Below are 22,500 nucleotides of genomic sequence, written 5' to 3'. Positions count from 1 at the left end.
ACTTTGCTAATAGCTTCTCACTGACCTCCTTGAAGCAGTCTTCTGCTGAATAGTGCACAGTGGTGAATATGGCAAATGAGGTGTGAAAGCTCTGTAGTATTCCCTCCGCACTTAAAAAAAAACCCTACGATTCTGACTCACTAGAAAAAGAAAAATGGAGCTACACAAACTATTTCTAGTTTTCTGCCCTAGAATTCTCTCTTCACCCATGCATGATCTGTAAGCATTATTAATTTTACCAGATCCCAAGCTTATGAGCAAATGTATCATTTGTTATTCAGCCATCCTTAGCATTACATTAATATTTTGAATTATTTTAATGTTTCATTTTGCTTTCTTCGTATAATTTTAATCTTGGTAATGAGGATGGCATGCAAATAAAAAAGAAAAGATTTGCTGGAAAGGATCAGGTTAAATGAATATCATGTGTAATATTTTCAGTCCTATGGGTTTTTTCCAAACTGAGCATCCATGTTCCTAATTTCCCTTTGATGATAATAAAGGAAATAGGATATTTATGATATTTGCTTTGATACATGGAGATTATTAACATTGCTTAAAAACATAATATTGTATTAGGAAAGAATATGTTTTTGGCTGATGGTTGCCCAACATACAGAAATATACTAGATGCAGAGTTACCAGTTCTGCAATGTTCTGCTAATTAGGCAGAGTTTAGAGATATTTTGAGCATGCAATCAATTGATTCAGGGACAAAAATATGTAACATACGTAAAAACTTTAGTTACAGCAAATTCTAACAGGTGCTTAACAACAGCTTCAAAATACATTTTAAAAAGCATTCATAGAAATCTTTCTTCCTCAAAACCATAAGAGTTAACTAAATGCTTGCAGAACATCAAAGTAGCCAATTCAGGCTGAACAGATCATACTTGTGTTATATGTGGAAGAAACTAAGCATTTAAAAGACTTTATTTTTATACAGACCTAATCTACTGTAATTAGTCTGGGACAATAGGACATTAACCTATCAGGTTTAACCATGTTGTAGCTTGTCTAACTATGGTTTGCTTATCTAAACTTATTCAAGAAAAACTTTTTGTTTATTTTCCAGCTCAATTTTTTTAAAAAATGGAATGCTGTAATAGTTTGCCTGTCATTTATTTGCTTTTAACCATGAACTATTATGTGTGAATCTAAAACCTTATTGTTAATTTCTTTGTGCAAGGTAAGTCACCTATCAGAAAACAAAAACAGTAAGAAGCAAAAACAGATAGCAAATTGAAACTACTCTACAGACTAATCTGCTCTTACTGGTATTTTCATTTCCATCTTAGTTTGTTTGACAAGAGCCTGTTCCCACCTTCCTAAGCCTCGCAAATCATAAAGCCTAGCTTCTCTACTCCTATTAGAGGAAAGGGAGATTTAAAGGGATCACAACAGTTATAATAGCATCTCAGCTTGAAGACATGTACAAAACACCACTTCACTCCCTATGGGATACCTTGACTTTTTCATCCCCAGAACTGGAGATAAATACCTTGCAAAGTGGAGAGTTTTATTTTCTTTTGGGAAGAATATCTTCTGAAAGTTATTGTCTTTCTCTCTTTTTTTTTTTTTTTTTTTTGGTCATTCCAAATCATAACTGCAAGATCCAACAGTGACAGCAGATAGGTATTTCTAGTTGAGATGTCCTTCTCATACACAGACCAATTATTATAGTCCTTAGGATCATAAAATTTACATACTGTATACAGTATATGTATATGTTGGACATACTAGCTCCTTCAACTGTTCTTCATATGATTTAACCTCCAGATCCATTATTGTCTTTATTGCTCTTCTTTGCACATTTTCTAGGGTTTCAGCATCTTTTTTGTATCATGGTGATCAGAACTATACACAATATTCCAAGTGTGGCCTCACTAGAGCAGTACAAAGCAGCATTATCACTTCTTGTGATCTTGATGCTATCCTTCTGCTGATGCAGCCCAGCTTTTTTTGGCAGCTAAACACATTTCTGTCTCATACTTGAGCAGTGGGTCACAAGGACACCTAGATCTTTCTCACAGTTACCATCTATTTTGTACCTCTGCATTTGGTTTTCCTACCTAAGGGTAAGAGCTTACTTTTCTCACCACTGTACTGCATCTTGGTAGATAGGACCCAATACCCAAATCCTTTTGGATCTTGAGCCTATCTTCCAAAGTAATAGCTATTCTTCCAGCTTGGTGTCATCTGCAAGTTTGATGAGTTTCCTATCCCTTCAAGATCATTTATGAAGATGTTGAAGAGTACTGGGCCCAAGACCCCATGTAACCCTCCATATAGATAAATTCCACTGAGGATTACCTGTTGAGTACAGTTGGTCAGTCAATTGCGAATCCACCTAGTGGTGGTTCTGTCTATCCCACATTGTTCTATCCTACCAGGTTGTTGTCCACTTTGCCAAATGCCTTGCTGAAGTCAAAGTATATTATAGTCACGGCATTTCACTTCTCCTCTAATTTAGTTATCAAAAAAAGCAATAAGGTTTGTCTAGCAGTATCTGTTTTTAGCAAACATATGCTGGCTTCTTTTAATCACCTTGTTCATTCATAGTTTTTATTGTGCTCACAAATCCTCCACTTGATTAGCTTTTCCAGGATTTTCCCAGGTATTGATGTCAAGCTGATTAGCCTATAATTCCCTGGATCCATGTATATATATATATCACATAATAATGTTAAAAGTTTATGATCTTGTGTGGTTGCATTAGTAGCTGTCCAGGGCCACATGTGACCAGTGGGCTGCGGGTTGGTCACATCTGATCTAGAATAAGTACAATGTTGCTATTAGACAATGCTGAGTGATACATATAAAGTGCTTTAAAATTAAGTATATCAGCTTTCCAAAACATATGGTGGAGTTCTAAAGTATAAGATCAAAGTAGTGAAACAAGTTTCACTGGTATGTACAATAAATGTCTATGGACACTTGCATATGGAAGTCTAAGAAAATATTTTAAAGAAAGATCCACATGTAACAGATCCACTCAAGAGAAGAAATGCTAGTTCACTGCTAGAAGCCCTCCTTAAGTTGCCAAAAAGAGGGAAGAGTATTAGGATACTTTGATAAGTTTTGTTATATAATAAAAGTTATATGTTAAAAGTTCAGTTTAACATCAAGTTCAGTTAGCAAGCATGTGTATGACATTATTTTTCTTTCTATTTAGTTTCTGAGGTTTACTGTGTTACTGTGTTATCCACCCTGGAATAGCCACTTTTTTGGACTTTATAATCCATGAAAAGCCTTGGTTAGAATGTTCAAATGAAACGGTTGGTACAATACGCAAAGCTAATGTACTATAGGAAATTGAATGACTGGGGGAATCACTGGTAGGTGATCAAAGGTTCTTTTTTAGAGTCTTTGCTCTGTACTTTGTGCATCCTCAATTTTCTTTATTAGAGGATAGCATTGTTCCAGAACTTGGAAGAGGAAAGTTATCTTTCTTATTCTAATTATCCCAGAAGAAGATAGGAGTTGATTCATAGAGGCCAACTTTCACAGATAAATTAGGACAGAAATCAGCCTCCAATGCATGGATAATTTTACATCAATGCATTGTGCTACTCCTTCTATTACCATAGGGCAGTGATGGTGAAACTTTTCAGTACCGAGTGCTGGAAAGGGAGCGCATGAGCGTGCGGCACCAAGTGCCAAAAAGGAAGTACTTCACATGCTTCTGGGCTGAGACAAGGAATAGGAGTTGCCCAGGGGTCTGCACATGCTGGAGAATGTATTTGCGGTTTGTTCAGGTTATTGCCAGCAAGTCTTTAGGTTACTACCATACATGTGCATGTGCTAATCAGATGGCCAGCAGACATGCTCATGCTGGAAAATGGAAGACCAGCTCTTCCGGTTTCTGGTACTGATGCAAGCACAAAGGCCAGCTGATCGTTGTGCGCACATGCACACCAGAAACCCAGAAGAGGAACGAGCAATGCTGCGTGTGCCAGGCAACATGGCTCCGCGTGCCACTTTGGGCACACGTGCCATAGGTTCACCATCACGGCGGGTGAACAAATTGTAGGGTCTACAAATTACACTTGAGGAAAATATCAAATTGACTTCCTATGAGGACTGAACAGTGCTTCAGATTCAAATGCAACATGTTTCAGAATGCTCAGAATGAAGCACACAACATCTGTCTGCAACTCCTTAAACCAAATGTGTGCTTTCATGGGATCACACCGCAGTTATAGAAGGCAAATCCACAATCCTGAGAAAAAATAAAAGTGCTTTAAGGAGCATAGTTATACTTCTTAAATTACAGTAAATAACTCCTGTCTATATGTTAGTAACACACCGTATCTGAGACCTGTGACAAAGTTTGATGCCATCAAATTGGACCCAACTCCTGGCGACTATATGGATGAAAACCTTCTTTCACAGCAATCCACAACTTTTTCAGGTATATTTCAGTGATCCTCTATTTACATCTTATTTTATTTATTTATTTATTTATAAATCATATATAAGATAACAGGTAAAAGTATAATCATAATTTGGATAAATGAAAAGAGTAAGTAAAAAAGGAATATTAGGACAGGGACGGTAGGCACATGGGTGCACTTATGCACGCCCCTTACAGACTTCTTAGGAATGGGGTGAGGTCAACAGTAGACAGTTTAAGCTTAATGTTTTGGGGGTTTGGGGAAGAAACTACAAAGTCAGGTAGTGCATTCCAGGCATTGACCACTCTATTGCTGAAGTCATATTTTCTGCAATCAAGTTTGGAGTGGTTTACCTTGAGTTTGTATCTATTATTTGCTTGTGTATTGTTGTGGTTAAAGCTGAAGTAGTCATTGACAGGTAGGACATTGTGGTAAATAATTTTATATACTATGTTTATGTTTATGTTCAAAGTAGGTGAGTTTCAGTTTGCGAATCATTGCTTTAAAGGAACAATATAGTTTTCTTGCAATCCATGGTTCTATTATTAATTTTTTCAAAATCCTTAATTCAAATTCGAATGTTTTTGCTTTAACTTTTATCCCAATATATAGGTTCATAGCTCTACACTACCACTGAGAAAACCATGGCTTTAACTATTCTGATCCTTGTTGTCATAGAAATATCCTTCACCCTTATCTAAATTTGTCGCTGCCTTTCTCCCTTGGATTAATCTCCTCTTTACTTCTCTAGCATGCTGTCTATCTTTATCTATTATTGAGTCTCAGAAAACAAAATAATATACCACCTTCACTTCTTCATTGTCAAATGCAAATTCCCTAAACAGGCTGGTTAACATTCCTTTAGTTTTCTTATTAAATTTTTCACTATCTATTTTTGCTTTCCTAAGAGCAATTCCTGAGCTGTTCCTTTCACCAAGTAAGTGAAAATCTAGTCTTCTAAATCTTTGCTTTCATATTGTGATCTGCATATTTTCAGTTCTTAATGTTTGACCTCCAGTTCCGAATCTACTTGTCACCACTTAAAACTTTACTATGCTTATATTCATTGTAGATTTAAACAAATGGGGTAACATTAATATTTATTTCATTGTCTTTCCTATTCTGCACCTCTTATTTCTCCAAATTCAATTTTTATAGTATCTTCATTTTTGTTGTAATGGTAGGTGGTGCTTAACTGTGTTTTAAATTTAAAAAAACTCTGCATAATATTGATCATATTGAAGAACTGAAGCTAAAAAGCTACTAAAGCCTTTATGACAATGATTGAAAAACTGTGCACACAGAACACCTATATAATTTGTTTTACTTAGTATATAGTCACAGTATGAGAAAATAGAAAACCAGATTTGGGGAAGGGGACATAAATGCAAAAGAATAGAGAGGTTCAACTGAAATATTTCCTAGAAATGGAAATGCTGAATCAACACTGACCAATGCACTTCATCATAATTATCAGGACATACTATTGCCAAGGGATTTATAAAAATCCCACTCAGCAAATAATTGCCTTGCTGTTAGGAGATAGTCAAGAGTGTTAACACACTGTCACGGACCAGAATTTAGTCAGATATTCAACATTCAATTACTCTTGCTGAGAACAGAAAAAAACATGATAGTTTTTCAACCACTACAATTATGCCTCCACAAGAATTCCACTGAACATTTCTGCTAATCTCCATCTAGAAAAGTGGGTTATAGCTGTACTTCTGATGGGAGATATGATAGAAGAATTATCAAAGATGGGGAAGGTCCTGATGTCAGCAGATCATGCCCATCTGACCAGAAGAAGATCAGAGGAAAGGAGACCAGCATTCTGCCAGTCTGAGTAATCACTAGTTAAGTGACAATAAAGAGACTAAGGGATTTAGGAGCAGCTGAGGCCTAAATTAGAAGACATTCCCATGGCAAGCAAGAAAATCATTAACATAGGGATGGCCTATTTTAGAGTTAGAAAGAGTCTATAAATTTAATGTAATCTTTTAACTTTACCAATATTCAAATGTAATGATAAACAAAATTAACAGTACATATAAAAATAGAGAGACATCAGATTTTTCCAGTCAATATCCAAGCAAGTGCAAGGCAAACAAACAAATCAGTCATAGAGGAGATCAACCCTGACTGCTCTTTAGAAGGCCAGATCCTGAAGATGAAACTGAAATACTTTGGCCACCTAATGAGAAGGAAGGACTCACTGGAGAAGAGCCTAATGCTGGGAAAGATTGAGGGCAAAAGAAGAACGGGACGACAGAGAATGAGGTGGCTAGATGGTGTCACTGAAGTAGTAGGCCTGAACTTAAATGGACTCCAGAGGATGGTAGAGGATAGAAAGGTCTGGAGGAACGTTGTCCATGGGGTCGCAATGGGTCGGACACGACTTCGCAACTAACAACAATAAATCCAAGCAATCTGTTATCTGTGGGAAATTTGACATTTACTTTTGTACTCAAAACCTAAGGATTGATCTAGGATTCTGATTGGATATGTAATATTTATATTAAATGAGCTTTTTGTCACACTTATTACAATCTTATTATCCTAAGTAATAAAAGGGATAAGCAGATATGTATTATTATGCAATTTACAGTATATCTTTTGAGCTTCCTAGAATCTTGGAAAGTTTTGCTACTTGTTTACATGTATATGATACCTTTTTAAATCAATCTAAATATGGCTATTAATGTTGATTTTCCCCCTAAAGAGGAGCATTTTCGTAACAGATTTGCCAACATCTAGAAACGAATAAAGTAATAACTAGAAGTCAGCATGGTTAAAACCAATCTTATTTCATTCTTCAACATAGTGACTAAATCAGTAGACCAGCAAAATACTGTGGACATAATATACTTAGACTTCAGCAAGGCATTCAACAAAATAGATCACAACCTACTACTTGGTAAGCTAGAAAAAAGTAGGATAGATAGCATCACCATCAAATGGATTTGTAACCTGCTGACAAACCATACTCAACAAGTATTCTTTAATGATATTATATCTCCATGGAGGGAAGTAAGCAGTGGGGTACCACAAGTTTCCATCTTAGGCCCAGTCCTCTTCAATATCTTCACAATTAGGGAATAGAAGGGAATTTACCAAATTTGTGGATGATACTAAACTGGCAGGAGTAGCCAACACCCTACATGATAGGCTCAAGATCCAGATGGATCTTGATAGACTTGAACACTGGGCCTTATCTAACAAAATGAAATTCAATATAGAGAAAAGTAAAGTCTTACACTTCGGCAAGAAAAACCAAAGTACACATATAAACTGGGTGAAACCAGGCTTAATAGCAATAACTGTGAAAGGGATCTTGGAGTCTTAATGGACAACCAATTAAATATGAGCCAACAGTGTGCAGCAGCAGCCAAAAAAGCCAATGCAATCCTAAATTGCATTAACAGAGGGATACAATCAAGATCAAGTGAGGTACTAATACCACTTTATAAAGCCTTAGTAAGACCACACGTAGAATATTGCATCCAGTTTTGGTCACCATATATAAAAAAGATGTTGAGACTCTAGAAAGAGTGCAGAGAAGAGCAACCAAGATGATTAAGGGACTGGAGGCTAAAACATACGATGAAGTTTACAGGAACTGGGCACGGCTAGTCTAGTGAAGAGAAGGATCAGAGGAGATATGATAGCAGCGTTCCAATATTTGAGGGGCTACCACAGAGAAGAAAGCTATTTTCCAAAGCACCTGAAGGCCAGACAAGGAATAATGGATGGAAACTGAACAAGGAGAGATTCAACCTGGAAATAAGGAGAAATTTTCTGGCAGTAAGAGCAATCAACCAATGGAACAACTTGCCTTCAGAAGTTGTGGGAGCTTCATCAATGAAAGCTTTCAAGAAAAAATTTGGACTAGATGACCTATAAGGTCCCTTCCAACTCTGTTAAACTGTTAATCTTATCGATGTTCAGTCAGTTTTTCCTAGAACCAGTCACACGTAGGGAATGTTTGTTGCTTAAGGCTAAGATCTGCTTGTTTGATTTCTTATGCACAGGTATCTTTCAGTATATTTGAAAATTTCTCTTGAATTTAATAATAATTGTATTTATATAAGGGATATAATGTGACATTCATCTATCTAGACATAAAATTAGATGAGTCAAATTTGCTTAATAAAAATATAATTTAAATTTTATATTTTTATTTAGATATTCAAATGCCATGATGTCTCCATATCTATAAAGTTCAGAATTGTACAAGACATGGTGTTCCCTGTGACATTCTATGGAAAATTGAACTTTGAACAAGCAGGATAGGAATATTGAAATTTTTGAACTTTGGTAGTGGAGGAGATTGCTGAGAATACCATGGACAGTCAAGAAAACAAACCAATGGATCATCGAATAAATCAACTCAGAGTTTTCACTTGAGGCACAAATGACCAGACTCAAATTATCCAATTTCAAACATATAAACAGAGATCTAATGCTGGGAAAGCTGGAATGAAAGAGAAGAGGATAACCAGCAGCAAAATAGATGGTCTCAGTTACAATGGCAATTAGTGCTCGATTTGGAGACCAAAGAGAACAGGTTAAGAATAGCCTGCAAAGGGGAGACGACTTCCGGTGTCCAGAGGCAACGGTCGTCTGGAGGCTTCTCCTGCCTCCAGTGCCCGAATCCGGCCGCCGCCGAGGCCCCCAGGGGCCAGGTGTTCCGAAAAGGACACCTGCCGCACGGACGGCTCGCCAGGGGTCTCCCAGCCGACATACAGGACTGTGGGGACCGATGCTGGCGCGTCCTAGGCTCGGCGGGGTTCGGAGGCCACAGGCCACGGCCATTACTTTGGTCGTCGCCTGGGCCGCTGTGCCCGGTGACACCGGGGCTTTGGATTTATAACTGCAGCAGCCTGGTGGTGAACAGGAACGGAGAAGAATTGAGGAATGGAGAAGGGAAGGGATATCGGTGGCAGTGGAGTGCTCCGGAGTGCGGGGGTTTTCTCCCCTGCGGCTGGAAGGAGCACGAGTCATTCTGGAGAGAGGAGAACTTAAAATAAGAAGATTACGGTTTTGTGGAGCTCTGGAGAAGAGGTGATGGAGAAATTTAGGAGGGAGGTTTGAGGCCCCCTCCTCTGAGGAACAGTGGTGGCGTCCAGCTTCCGCCTTCACTATGAGAATTTTGATGACATCACTTCCCTTGACTTCCTGGTTGACTAACTGTACTCTGGACTCGTTGCTCCTGTGAGTGCCCCTGGTGGATCCGGAGGAAATTACAAGGATACTGTGCTTGCCTGAGGATTTTGAATTTTTTTTTTAAATGGCAAAGGTCAGAGACCAACTGCTGGAGAGATGGAGAGAATTCTGGAAAAGTTATCCAATATGGACAAGAAACTGGATGATTTGCAAAGAGGCCAAATGGAAATAAGAGCAGAAATTGTGACTATCCAAAAGGATTTAAAGGATACTCAACAAGTCTCAGCAGAAAACAAGCAGAAAGTGGAAGGTCTGGAGGGTGAGATGCGGGCAGTGCAGAAAAGAGAGGAGACGACAGGCAATGCTGTGCTTGGACTACAGATGGATAAAATGTCTTATTTCCTTAGGTTTCAAAATTTGGAAGAAGTGGACCAAGAAGATTTGAGAGATGTTGTGACTAAATTGTTGGGAGAATTTCTTGGGAGAGGTGTTGATTTCATGAATTGGGATGTGGATCGAGTTTATAGAGTTAATTCACAATATGCACGCACGCATGCAGTTCCCAGAGAGGTTCATGTCAAATTTGTGAGAAGAGAGACGAGAGATGAAATTCTTAGAAAACATAGGAGTGGGGCACTGACTTACAGGGGCAGGAGATAGCCATTCTGAGGCAGATTCCCAGACAGGTACGTGAAATGAGAAAGAAATATTACTTTTGTCAAGCAAATTGTACCAGAAGGAGTAGGCTTCAGATGGCTGATGCCAGAGGATTGATGATTTTCCGGGAGGGCATTACGAAAAAATTAGTACAATTGCGGAGGCTACGGCCTCGTGGAGGAACACAAAGCCCTCCAGGAATCAGATGACCCAGGAATTGAAGAAGGGGAGGTTATAGACCATGGGGCGGAGGCGGCTGCCGCTGTTGCGGCCCTGGAGTTGGGTCAGGCTGAACCCAGAGTTCTGAGATCCAAAACTAGGAAGTGATAAAGATATTTGGTATTGTGTTGGTTTTCCTTATTCTCTTTTGTACGATATTCTGTTTATTCTTGACCCTTCTTTATTGCGTATGTAAGATTTGTAAACTTAGCTACTTCGTGTCACCTGTTTGCTATATGGCTGTTGTATGTGTTAAAAAATTTGAGTTAAATTCTTATCTTGTATAAGAAAAATGAAAATTTACCATACCTGATATGTATTTGTATAAACCTTTTTTGACCAATAAAAACTTTTTGAACAAAAAAAAAAAGAATAGCCTGCAAAGGAGAAACTCTATGCATGTGGTCACCAGGAGTTGAAAATAACCTGATAGCACAGAATCAATCAATTTTTTTTATTTGCTTCCTTTATGTCTCCAGATGAACAGCAGTTTCTCTAGAATTCTTCAACAAGCATTTAAATATCCACACTGGAAAATTGCATTTTGTTGTTGGCATTTTCAAATTAAGGATCTATTCATGTCTATATTTCAAAACACACTGAGAAAAATCAGCCTTTAAAATTATAATCTCCTGCCATTATATTGAAATAGCATTTTATTTTTTTAGTTTTAACATTTCTCCAGTTATTCCATCTATACTTACAGTATTCCCACTTTTCAAAATCCTCCCAATATTTATATGTATTTTAATATTTTAAAAATTATTGTTATAATTCTTATTTCATCCATTATATCACTATCTTTCCCTCATAAATCTCTAAAATATTTCTCCCTAAGTTCTTTCATCACTTTCATTTTTAATTTCAGTCATTCTACTGGAACATCCATATTTAGCTGTCTTCCCCATACAAAACCAAAGTTCCATTTTCATAAAAAATGAACTTAATTTAACCTGCTTCTTTACTCTGCAATTAATTTAAAATCTTCGTTGCTTGCTTTGGCTATATTCTCTTTAACAATTCTTTTAATATCATTATAATTTTCTTTCAGCCCCATTTTTGCAGTGATCATTCTCTTCCATATACATTTTCTCATCTACCAAGCATCCTTTTTACACTTTCCATCAGTATAACTTCACACACTTATCTGGCAGTCAGTAGCTTAATTCTTTATACTCAGTTCCATGTAGCTTCCATATCCTCTTTCCTTGCATTTATATTCTATTTATTTTGTTAGAAGATAAATCTATCTTCCAATATTTTGTCATCGAGGCTTCATATTTTCTTTCTTACAATTGTTCTACTTTTAATCTTCTTTAGGCATTTTTTCAGTACTTTAAAAGTGAGCAAACTAAAATTGGATCAACAGTAATTTTCTCAAAGTCTCCCCCCCCACCAAAAAAAGAGGAAGAGGAAACAAAACAAAACTGACCAGAGTTTAGATTTTACCTGATTATATATCCTGTACTGCCATGAACCATTTTACCTATAATATATTAATTACTTTTACTGGATTATTTAAAAGTGAAAAGCAATGTGAGCACATCATTTTTTCCCCAGTTTTTTTTTTATATAAATTTTTTTATTTCCATTTTCCAGCATCATATTTACGTACAATCTGTTATCAATCATTAATCATTACTTTTTATTTATTGCTAATTCGGGCCTGCCCGACTGCCACTTCCTTTCTTCACAACCTCCCTCTACCCTCTACTACTTTCCCCTCCTTCATCTCCTTCACTTTACTACTTCCTCTCTTCCTTCTCCACTCCTCCCTTCTTCCACCCTTTCTAACCTTCTTATTCCCCTCCTCCTTCTCAACTCTTTCCTACCTACTTTCTTCCCTCCTTCTACTCCTCTCTCCTTTCTTTCTGAAATGGCAGTCGGGCAACCCCAATATCATTTCAAATTTTAATTTCATATCTTCAACCATTACTGTACATTAATAACCAATCCATGTATCATTTCCCCCCTCTATATATGTTCAGTTAATGAAAGCTTTAATTTTAAAATGTAGTTTACTAATTATAGTATTTCCTACTTTTATTTTAAAATGGGTTATTTGTTTTCCCATATTTGATTTGTCATAAAAATAAACTTTTATGCAGTCATTAGCAAAATAATAAAATAGGAATAGTTTGTGAGGAAAAAATGGTTCATATTTTTTCTTAACAAAGTTCCTTTTGTGACTAATAAAAACAATAAAGAAAAATATTAAGTAAATTCAAATTATCTTTTTCAAATTTTGTCAAATCAACAGAAATAGGTATTTAAAAAGAGATTTTTTTTTACTCTATGGGTATATTTTTCAGTGCAATTATTTTGCACAAGGCTACCAGTAGGTGGAGCAGATAACATAATTTATGACTTGGGAAACATTGGCAAAGATTTTATAGCAGGTTTCTTCATAATTACAGGGATCATGAAGAAAGAATTTTCTTCAAACAAAGGAAGGCTTAAATGTGTTAGGTGTTACTTGACTAGTTATTGAAACCACAGATAAACGAAGAACGTTGATTAAAAGCTCAATATTTCATAAGTATCAAGTTTTAGAGCTTGTCATTTATTTCTCCAGGCATCATCCGCTTGTAATGTGAGTTTTAATCAAAGTACAATTCTGTTTCTATTTTTAACTTCTTTTCATGCTTATTTAATACCAGCTTTAAGCACACTGAAAAATGTAAAGGAATATAGAAAATCTGTATACTATAACGGATGCAAATAATTTCATTTTTTTAAAATATTTGCATTAACATGCTGTCCACGAGATCATAGTGAATGTGTAACACCTTTCAATTTTGCATAAATAATTGGGCATGTGGGGGGAGGTTAAAACTTGAAATGCCAGTTCTTAAGTAGTATCTCAATGAATACATTATATTTTCAGACACAATCATGATTTTTACATGTTTATTCCCCAAACAGCTAACAAATGAAAACTACACTAAATTTGTTTTTGAATTTTTCTTCCAAACCATGTAAACCATATATTTTTAATTTCCACATTAACTTTAAGGATGCTGATCTTCTGTCCTGAGTCCAGTTTTCCATTTTTTCCTAATTATTTAGAGGTTATTATATATTCTAGTTAAAGTTTTAAAACATGACGTGTTTTTTTTGCAGGGTGATTATTTTCACAGTACTCTTTCTGGCAGCATATGAATAATTCATTCTTAATAATATTCATATACTAATTAGTCTTTTCTTCTGTTTCTTCACAAACAAACCTTGATTTCACTAAATTTACAATTAAAATAACTAATTTCTACTAATCAGTTCACTTTCCCATAATTAATTGCCATGCAGCTTATATAAACAAACTCTACCATTACTTATTCATGATTGATGTGACAGAGAGAAAAAAGAGGGTGAGACAATTTTGGTTATGAAAGCACTTGGCATTGTGATTGATCCTTGATTGTAGGAATGACACTTGTTAAGCAGCAAGTGCACATGCTATAATAAAAAACCACTAATATTCAATAATAAATTTACTTAACAAAGATTAAAATAATTGTGCAGCATTTCCTAAATACAAATACCTACAAACATTTATTCCCACCAATAAGAAATCAGGATCAAAAAGAGGAACACTTCCCACATCAAACAACTTTTCAGAATTGAAACATGTTTCTGAGGAACTAACTAGATTTGTCTGAATACTTTCAACAGCAATAAAGGAGCAATGAAAGTAATTGTGTGGAGCCTAAAAGAGCTCTTCAGAAAGTTTTTAAAAGACATCTTAGACTTACAATTTAATTCAAACACCACAGCGAAGGAATGTAATTCTGACCCAAACTTCAGTTCAATTAAAATTTTTAAAAAATCAAATAGCTCTTTGGCTTAATAACTAGCTTTTGACAACTGAGATAACACAACAATAAGCCAGTCAAAATGAGTTTCTAAAGTGAGGTTATGCCCTTCCTGTTGTGTTATCACAGTGCCAGATCAAACTGCTGACTTGGGCTCTTTCTGCCAGCCGTGCTAATGCTGTCTCTATGAAGCTGCTGTCACGCAGCAGTCATGGTACCTGCTCTCGCCTATAGAAATGCACTAAATTGAACTCGAAGTAGTGCCTTTGTGATATCTTTTCAACAAGTCATGTCCCATTCAGCCTGCTAGTTTATCTTTGTCAAGCTAGGGGTCCCAGTGGTTTGCATGAGCTGTCAGGGACAGGTACACCAACCTGCTGAGTGCTAAGGAGGTAATGCATCTTTCGAGCTAGGTAATCCTTTTTCTTTTTTTCCCTTTCAAGAGCTTTTTTCACCTCTTCTTTCTCCTTCATCTCTGCAAACTCTTCTAGTTCTTTCCTGCATCAAAACAATTTTGCATATTACTTTCTTTTGAAAAATAGATGATTATTAAAATAAAAAAACCCTTTTTCATAGCCTTTCTCTCCCAGTGATGATGATATGCTGACTCTGTGTACCGTTTAGTGAAGTCATCAACTTCAGAACCTACTAAGTCAATTTAGCAATGCAGACCTCGTACTGTTAGAACAAAAGCAGCACAGCCACATTCTATCAGTGTGCTGTAATGACTGACCTTTCTGTGTGATTCGGCTACATGCATGTTTTAGATGTTTAGCAAATGGAAGACTTGAGTGTCACAGATAATAGAGACATGACTATTTTTTATCCAGATTAAAAAAAGTTTCCTAAGAAACGAGATGTAAGGGTTCTAATTTCACTAATTCTGAAATATAAACTAATGTTCTAATTTTGGGGGGAAACTAAGAAAAAGAAATAAAATATTCTATGTAATGTTGAAATGTGAAGGAATCATAAAGTACTGGCATGTTTTTGGAAGGGTAAGCAGCATTACAACAGCATACACAGATTTTTAAATGAAATATTTTAGATGAGCGTGCAACATATATGTAGTAATGATTATAGGCAATTGTTGTAGGGCTTGTAAGCAAGGAAATATCTGTCTCCTTATTATTCAATAAACCTCTGTCTATTTTTCTGTGGTAGAAGAAAAGAAATAGAAGAAATAGAAGAAAGATAGGATAGAATTCTATGGAAATTTGACATTATAGCTAGTTTGTGAATGAAGAAAAATTCATATAGCAGGACTGAGAAAGATCTTTTCCAGGGGCATTGTAGAACTGCTCCGTGATCAGATGGATTCAGGGTCTGGTTCAGTAACAATACAATCAAGGGACATCTTGTGGATTCTCTTTACCTCTTTACTCTTTTCTATTTTGTATTACAATATTGTACAGAGCATTTATAGAAACATTGAAGTGTCTCGAAGATTAAATGTGAATACTATTGGTAATACTGTATAACAGCATGCCCCTCCCTGCACACATATAGCCGTACACATACATATCAAAGTAATAGTTTAATTAACATTTGTTGGTAGTGGTATTAAGAAAGAGCTAATTTAAATTAACCTTGTATGTGAAAGACATAAATTTTGTTCAGTGAAGTATGTAGATTTAATAAATGTTAATTAAGTATGTTATGACCTTTTTCTGGGCATCTTACATAAAATACAGTATTAAAAATAATTCACTTCCTGTAGGGTAAATATTTATAATACTTCAACATATTCCAAATCAATTAAAAACAGCAGATGCAATCCATATTCTAGAGAACTTAACAATAGAGTCCCTATTATTAATAATCTGTCTATATTTTAATAGCTTTATATTATCTAGTAGATTATAGCTTTAATATACTACTTAATATAGAACTTTGAGAGCTAAAGAAGCTTCTTGGATGAGAAGCAAAATGTCCTCAAAGAAAAATCAGAAATTCCAGTTGCCTCTTGAAAAAGCACCTTTGAAACAGAGTTTTTTCTAAGCACATATTATCACACTTATCATTGATCTTTGATCTCTGAATGTTCTTATCACTTTTTATATACTTTCTCAATACATTCCCATCTATCAGATCATTATTAAAATAATCAGAATTATTTTCCTCCTTATATATTAACTTGCATCACATTACATTACATTAATTCAGAACATTGCAGAATCCTTCCCAAACCTTATATCTGGTTCTTTATTATCATAATTCACTAGAACAAGAAACTGGCACTGAAGTGTGGATTCCAACTTTCATATCCATCCAAAATCTAGATGATACCAATTCATACTTTTTGACCTTAGCATCTAAACCTTTTTTTTTTCCTTTCCCTGTATATATTCAACTTCACTCCACAATCTTTCATTCAGTCTTATTATAACTTTTCCCCCGACTTGTTTTACAACATATCTATTTTTCATTTCATTAATTAATTTTAATTAATTAATTAATTCATAGTATTTACCATTTACTTGTTTACATTCCAAGTTCCAATGTTCTAGGAGTCATGGTCATCCCCAAATGGGCCCACATATATTGATTGCTTTGCTCATCTTGACATATGCCAATTAAGCCATAGCACATAATACTTCTAATAAAATTGATAAGATGGGAATATATTACCAGCCTTAACAGAACCAATAATATAGCTAGTATTTCCCACTAATGATAAGGATAGCACTGGTCAGTGATAGCTTCCTTTGAACAATACATTGTAAGCACAACAAAAGCTTGAGTTTACCTCAAGCATTCTTATATTATTCTATGCAAGCTAGGATCTCTAATCAATAAAATTAACATAGTGCCCAACTTGAAGGTACTGTATATGGAGAAAATTGTGAAATAAAGCAAAAAGAATAAACATGGGTAATATCACCTTATTTTTTTAAAAAAAGTTCTGAAGAATTAACACTTTTAATTAAATTAAAGATACAGGATCAAATATTTCTTTGAGGTTGAACCCACAACATAATACTGCATCAGACTGTAAATTTCCTATGTTCTGTTGATGAGGAAGGGTCAGAATGGGGTACTGATAGCTAGAAGGAAATACAAAATTGAGCGGGTCTTGGATAAGATAGACTCACTATAGTACTTTGATAGAATACTCACTTTTACTGGGTCTTGTAGAAGCTTCACAGCTAACTACACACTCATGGCAGGTGGTAGAATTATTCAAACAAATATTGAAACATACGTGAATCAACTCTGTCTAGCCGAGAACTGGAGCATATGCAGCATGCTGCAATTCTAAATATTTCAACTGCTGTGATGAGATATATTTATGTCAAGAGCACAATGTGGGAAAAATTCTATCAAAGCTACATAACACTCTCTAAAAATCTACATGGTGTTGTGTCTTTTTTTAAATTAAATATTAACCCATGGTGCATAGTATATGAACACATGCTAAGAAATCTTGCACCTTTTCCCGCTAAATGTTCAAGGTAAAAGTAAAACAAACAGAAATGAATTAAAGATAGAAGAAGATATATTATTCTGTTTTGATCCCAGGAATTTTTTTTGTGTTGCCGCTTACTGTTAAAGGTTCCTTATACAATATTTCATACAAGGTTACTTATGAAACATACTGACATTTAAAAATCACCATGCTTTGCTTTTGCAGCAGTGTAATTTTTTTCCAACATAAGATTAAATTGCAAAATAAATGAATTACTTAGAGTGGCATGGCCCCCATTTTACCACACTTCTCTTGAAAATTGCTTATTAATATGAAAAAAGAAGTTGGAAAATAGCCTGTTTTACTTTATGCATAGCCTTTCCAGGTCTTAGTGCCTGAAGACCTGGAGTTCCTGCACATTTTAGATTGTGTTGGCAAGTGGGTACACTGACCTTTTTGACCTGCATCTCAAGGCTATTATTAATCGCTAAGTAACCTGGTAAAGCCAAACAAATTTGTTTCCATTGAAAGGATCTCTATCTGTGTCTGAGAATTTGTGCCGTACCAAATCAACCTCATTAACTGTGTCCACTTTTGACAAAGAACTAGGAGTTGGAGAGACTGGTGACCTTTCTTTGTCCTTAAAGAGCACAGCTCAGCCCTAAAATGTGAATAAAATGAGCACTTTTGTAACAATATTATTAAACATAAAACATGCTCGGGTTTTTAAACAATTACACCTGTCAACATTGGTGCACATATCTCTTATTTAGTAATTATCTTTTTTTGTAATGCTTATTAGTCTTGGAAACCACTATCAATTTGAGTAGCTAATAAAAAGCATAAAAAGGTATAGCTGTACATATTTCATGGACATGCTGTTTTTGTATTATTCTTTATAGATTTTCCAAATATTAACTATGAAAACTTACACTCCCAAAAGAAGTGCTAAATAATACAAAAGAAAAAGTGTTATGTATAACTATCATAACTCTAACTCTGATTATATATGAGAATTGGGAGCTTTTCTTCAAATGTGGAATATGGACATTTCTTATAAAATATCCAGGTTTTCTGCTTGGAAATCTGATGATAACTTACAAGCCTTTTCTCTTTACATTGATTTTTTTTTAATACATAGTATAGGAAGAAGAACAATATATATGTTCCCACATGGATATACATACAACATATAATACATATCTAAACTATTCTAAAGTATCATGAACCCTTAATCACAATATCTCAATGATAAATTATTAAAAAACATATTAAATTATCCTCTACCCCACCTCACCCCAGAACAATATAAAGGTTGAATTCTGCCAGGGCAATCTACTAAATGATAGCTTTTAATTTTGGATATCATTCAAATGTACAAATCCAAATTATTTTATTTATTTAGGAAAATTATATGGCTATGTATGGGCAACATATAAATAAACAACAACAATGTCCATAGTAAAAAAGCCCATATTATTAAAACCAACAGTAAAAATTAGAAGGCAATCAGGAATCCAAATTTCTCTGACAGGAATTTCAGTCAATATGGGCTCAATGCCCAAAGAAAGAACCAAATTTTTGTGCCTTTCTAAAAACTAGCAGGATGAGGGCTAGCCATGAATTGGTGAGGAAAAGGGGTGTCATTCTAGAGAGCAGATGATGCAATGAAAAAGGCTCACTTACTGTGTCCTATCAGTAACATTGCTCCAAAAAAGGGACCCAAAACACATCCATCTTACTAAAGCATGTGGAGAAAACAAATAATGTTGGGGTAAATTAGCAGAACTAAAATTGGTAAATATGAATTTTCTACATCATCCTTCCTCAGTCTGGTTCCTCCAGATGCACTGGACTTCATTTCTTTTTATCTCCTAGCCATAGAAGCTACTGATCATGCTAACTGCGGAGGAAAGGAAATAAACACCTGGTTGAGAAACAAAGTAGTATATAGATTTAGTTACAGAATGGACATGACGTCAGAATAGATAATACAGAAATGTGAGGGATTCTCTTTTTCTATAAGGAATATAATTTATTTATTTATTTATTTTTCGTACTTTTATACCGCCCTATCTCCCTAGGGACTCAGGGCGGTGTACAACCATATAAAAAACACATAAATATACAAAGTAAAACATTCATCTAAAAAACTTATTATAAAGGCCAAATATTTAAAATAGACATATAAATAATAAAACCCAATTTAAAACCAAATCTAAAATTTAGACATTTAAAAATTTAAAACCCTAGTCCAGTCCTGCGCAAATGAATAGATGTGTCTTAAGCTCGCGGCGGAAGGTCCAAAGATCAGGAAGTTGACGAAGTCCTGGGGGAAGCTCGTTCCAGAGGGTGGGAGCCCCCACAGAAAAGGCCCTTCCCCTGGGCGTTGCCTGTCGGCACTGCCTGGCAGACGGCACCCTGAGGAGTCCCTCCCTGTGAGAGCGCACAGGTCGGTGGGAGGCATTCGGTGGCAGCAGACGGTCCCGTAAGTAACCCGGCCCTATGCCATGGAGCGCTTTGAAGATCATTACCAAAACCTTGAAGCGCACCTGGAAAACCACAGGCAGCCAGTGCAGTCTGCGCAAGAGGGGTGTTACATGGGAGCCACGAGGGGCTCCCTCTATCACCCGCGCAGCTGCATAACAGAGTTGGAAGGGACTTTGGAGGTCTTCTAGTCCCAACCCCCTGCCCAAGCAGGAAACCCTACACTACTCCAGACAAATGGTTATCCAATATCTTCTTACAAATTTCCAGTGTTGGAGCATTAACAACTTCTGCAGGCAAGTTGTTCCACTTATTAATTGTTCTGTCAGGAAATTTCTCCTTAGTTCTAAGTTGTTTCTCTCCTTGATTAGTTTCCACCCATTGCTTCTTGTTCTACCATCAGATGCTTTGGAGAATAGTTTGACTCCCTTTTTTGTGGCAACCCCTGAGATATTGGAACACTGTTATGATGTCTCCCTTAGACCTTCTTTTCATTAAACTAGACATACCGAGTTCCTGCAACCGTTCTTCATATATTTTAGCCTCCAGTCCCCTAATTATCTTTGTTGCTCTTCTCTGCACTCTTTCTAGAGTCTCAACATCTTTTTTACATCGTGGTGACCAAAACTGAATGCAATATTCCAAGTGTGGCCTTACCAAGGCATTATAAAGTGGTATTAACACTTCACGTGATCTTGATTCTATCCCTCTGTTTATGCAGCCCAGAACTGTGTTGGCTTTTTTGGCAGCTGCTGCACATTGCTGGCTCATATCTAAATGGTTGTCCACTAGGACTCCAAGATCCCTCTCACAGTTACTACTATTGAGCAAGCTACCACATATACTGTACCTGTGGTTGTCTACAATCTATAAGGTTGTAGTGATTTTATATAATTTCTATGATTTTATATAATTTTATATAGTGATTTTATATAATTTCTATGCTGTTCAAATCAAAAATCCTGGGAGTCTTGGAATAATTTAAAGGACATAATGCCCTAAAACTGAAAATTGCAATAAAAGTATAAAATATACAACCACAGCCAACATATTAATAGCCAGATTTAAGAACTAAGATATAAAAGTGTAATAGAAGAAAATCATTTCAAATTTCTTCCTAAATTCCAAATAAGGAAGAAATTATCTTTCTTTTGGGGGTGAGGAAAACTATTCCATAGAATTTTGACAGGAACAAAAAAAGTGCATTTTTGAATATTCACCCCTTTAGCTTCACTCCATAGCATGTCCCTTTGCAGATGTTCTAATCTTGATCCAGAACTTAGCATTTCTATTCTAAGGAACATTGACCAAAGGAAGCTAAAGCAAGAGTTCAGAGATTTTAAAAGGCAGCGCCAGGAAAAGACGCCATCCATTAGTTGCTGTAACAACAGGATTCAAGCAGCACCTTGTATAACATTTTCTGTCACACACAAATCCTTAGAAGAAAGGCAAGAGTATTCTTGTTTGTAATTTAGGGATCCCAACATCTGGCATCCCGTCTGTTTTAGCAGAAATATTTCTAGGATGTACACTAGCTGTATTGTTTCCAAGAATCACCAACTGGAACTTCATTTGCAATGCTATTAGATGGGTTCTAGCAGTAGCTTTCTGATTAGAAGGGCGTTCTTCTGACCATGCCTCAGTAACAACAGCCAGCCAATCAAACAGTCCAAAGTCAGACCATGACTCAAAAGTAGCTGAATAAACAACATCCACACTAATTTGCATCACATAAAAAGGTAGTTAAAGACCAGTGCTCTGACGGACGAGCACAATTCAAAGCACACTGATGATGTCTCCTTGAATGGTGATGAAATGTTTGCAACCAAATTGCCAAGCTCAGAGCTCAGACCAACAGCCCAATTACCAACCCAAGCTACTTATATTCAAAAACATTTCATAAGGGCTTTCTATTCCACACTTAATACAAGGTCCTGCTCAAATCCATTTTTGCCACCATTTGCTGTTTCTGGATAGCAATTTTTCCAGATGCATTTCAAGGTGCTGGTATTACCTTATAGTTCTAAAATGACATGGGAAAAGTTAACAGTTTGGTATTACCTGAGGGTATCTATGCATTCCACCATATCAGATAGGATGGATGCATGTCAGGTCCCTTCCCTTAAATGCTGCAATCTAGCCGGATCTGGAAAACATGGCTCCTCTGTTGCCTTGTCCTGTGGAACCTTTTTACTAGAGAACTGGCAGGCCCCCTCCCTCCTTGTCTTTCTGAAGCCTTGACCAGTTGGCTTTTCCTATAAGTGTTAAGGTATGGAAGCCCTATTGGGTTCCATATTAAGCATAGAACCCAATAGGACAGTGTGAGGATGTATGGGAGAGTGTTGCCCCGGTA

At 36.0% G+C, this 22,500-nt stretch overlaps 1 protein-coding gene across 2 annotated transcripts in view; it reads right to left on the bottom strand.

Moving 5' to 3' along the window:
* SPATA17 (spermatogenesis associated 17) overlaps positions 1–22,500 on the bottom strand; it is a 113,702-nt gene that overhangs the window by 50,234 nt on the left and 40,968 nt on the right. For both annotated transcript variants that reach the window (XM_058165423.1, XM_058165424.1), the window contains exon 6: positions 14,626–14,749. In XM_058165423.1, the coding sequence (XP_058021406.1) occupies positions 14,626–14,749 (124 nt within the window). The remainder of the gene's footprint in view (positions 1–14,625; positions 14,750–22,500) is intronic.

Source organism: Ahaetulla prasina, chromosome 1, assembly GCF_028640845.1.
Source record: "Ahaetulla prasina isolate Xishuangbanna chromosome 1, ASM2864084v1, whole genome shotgun sequence".
Taxonomy (NCBI): Eukaryota; Metazoa; Chordata; class Lepidosauria; order Squamata; family Colubridae; genus Ahaetulla; species Ahaetulla prasina.
Note: the sequence above shows the minus strand (reverse complement) of the source record. Positions and strands in the feature narration are given on the sequence as shown.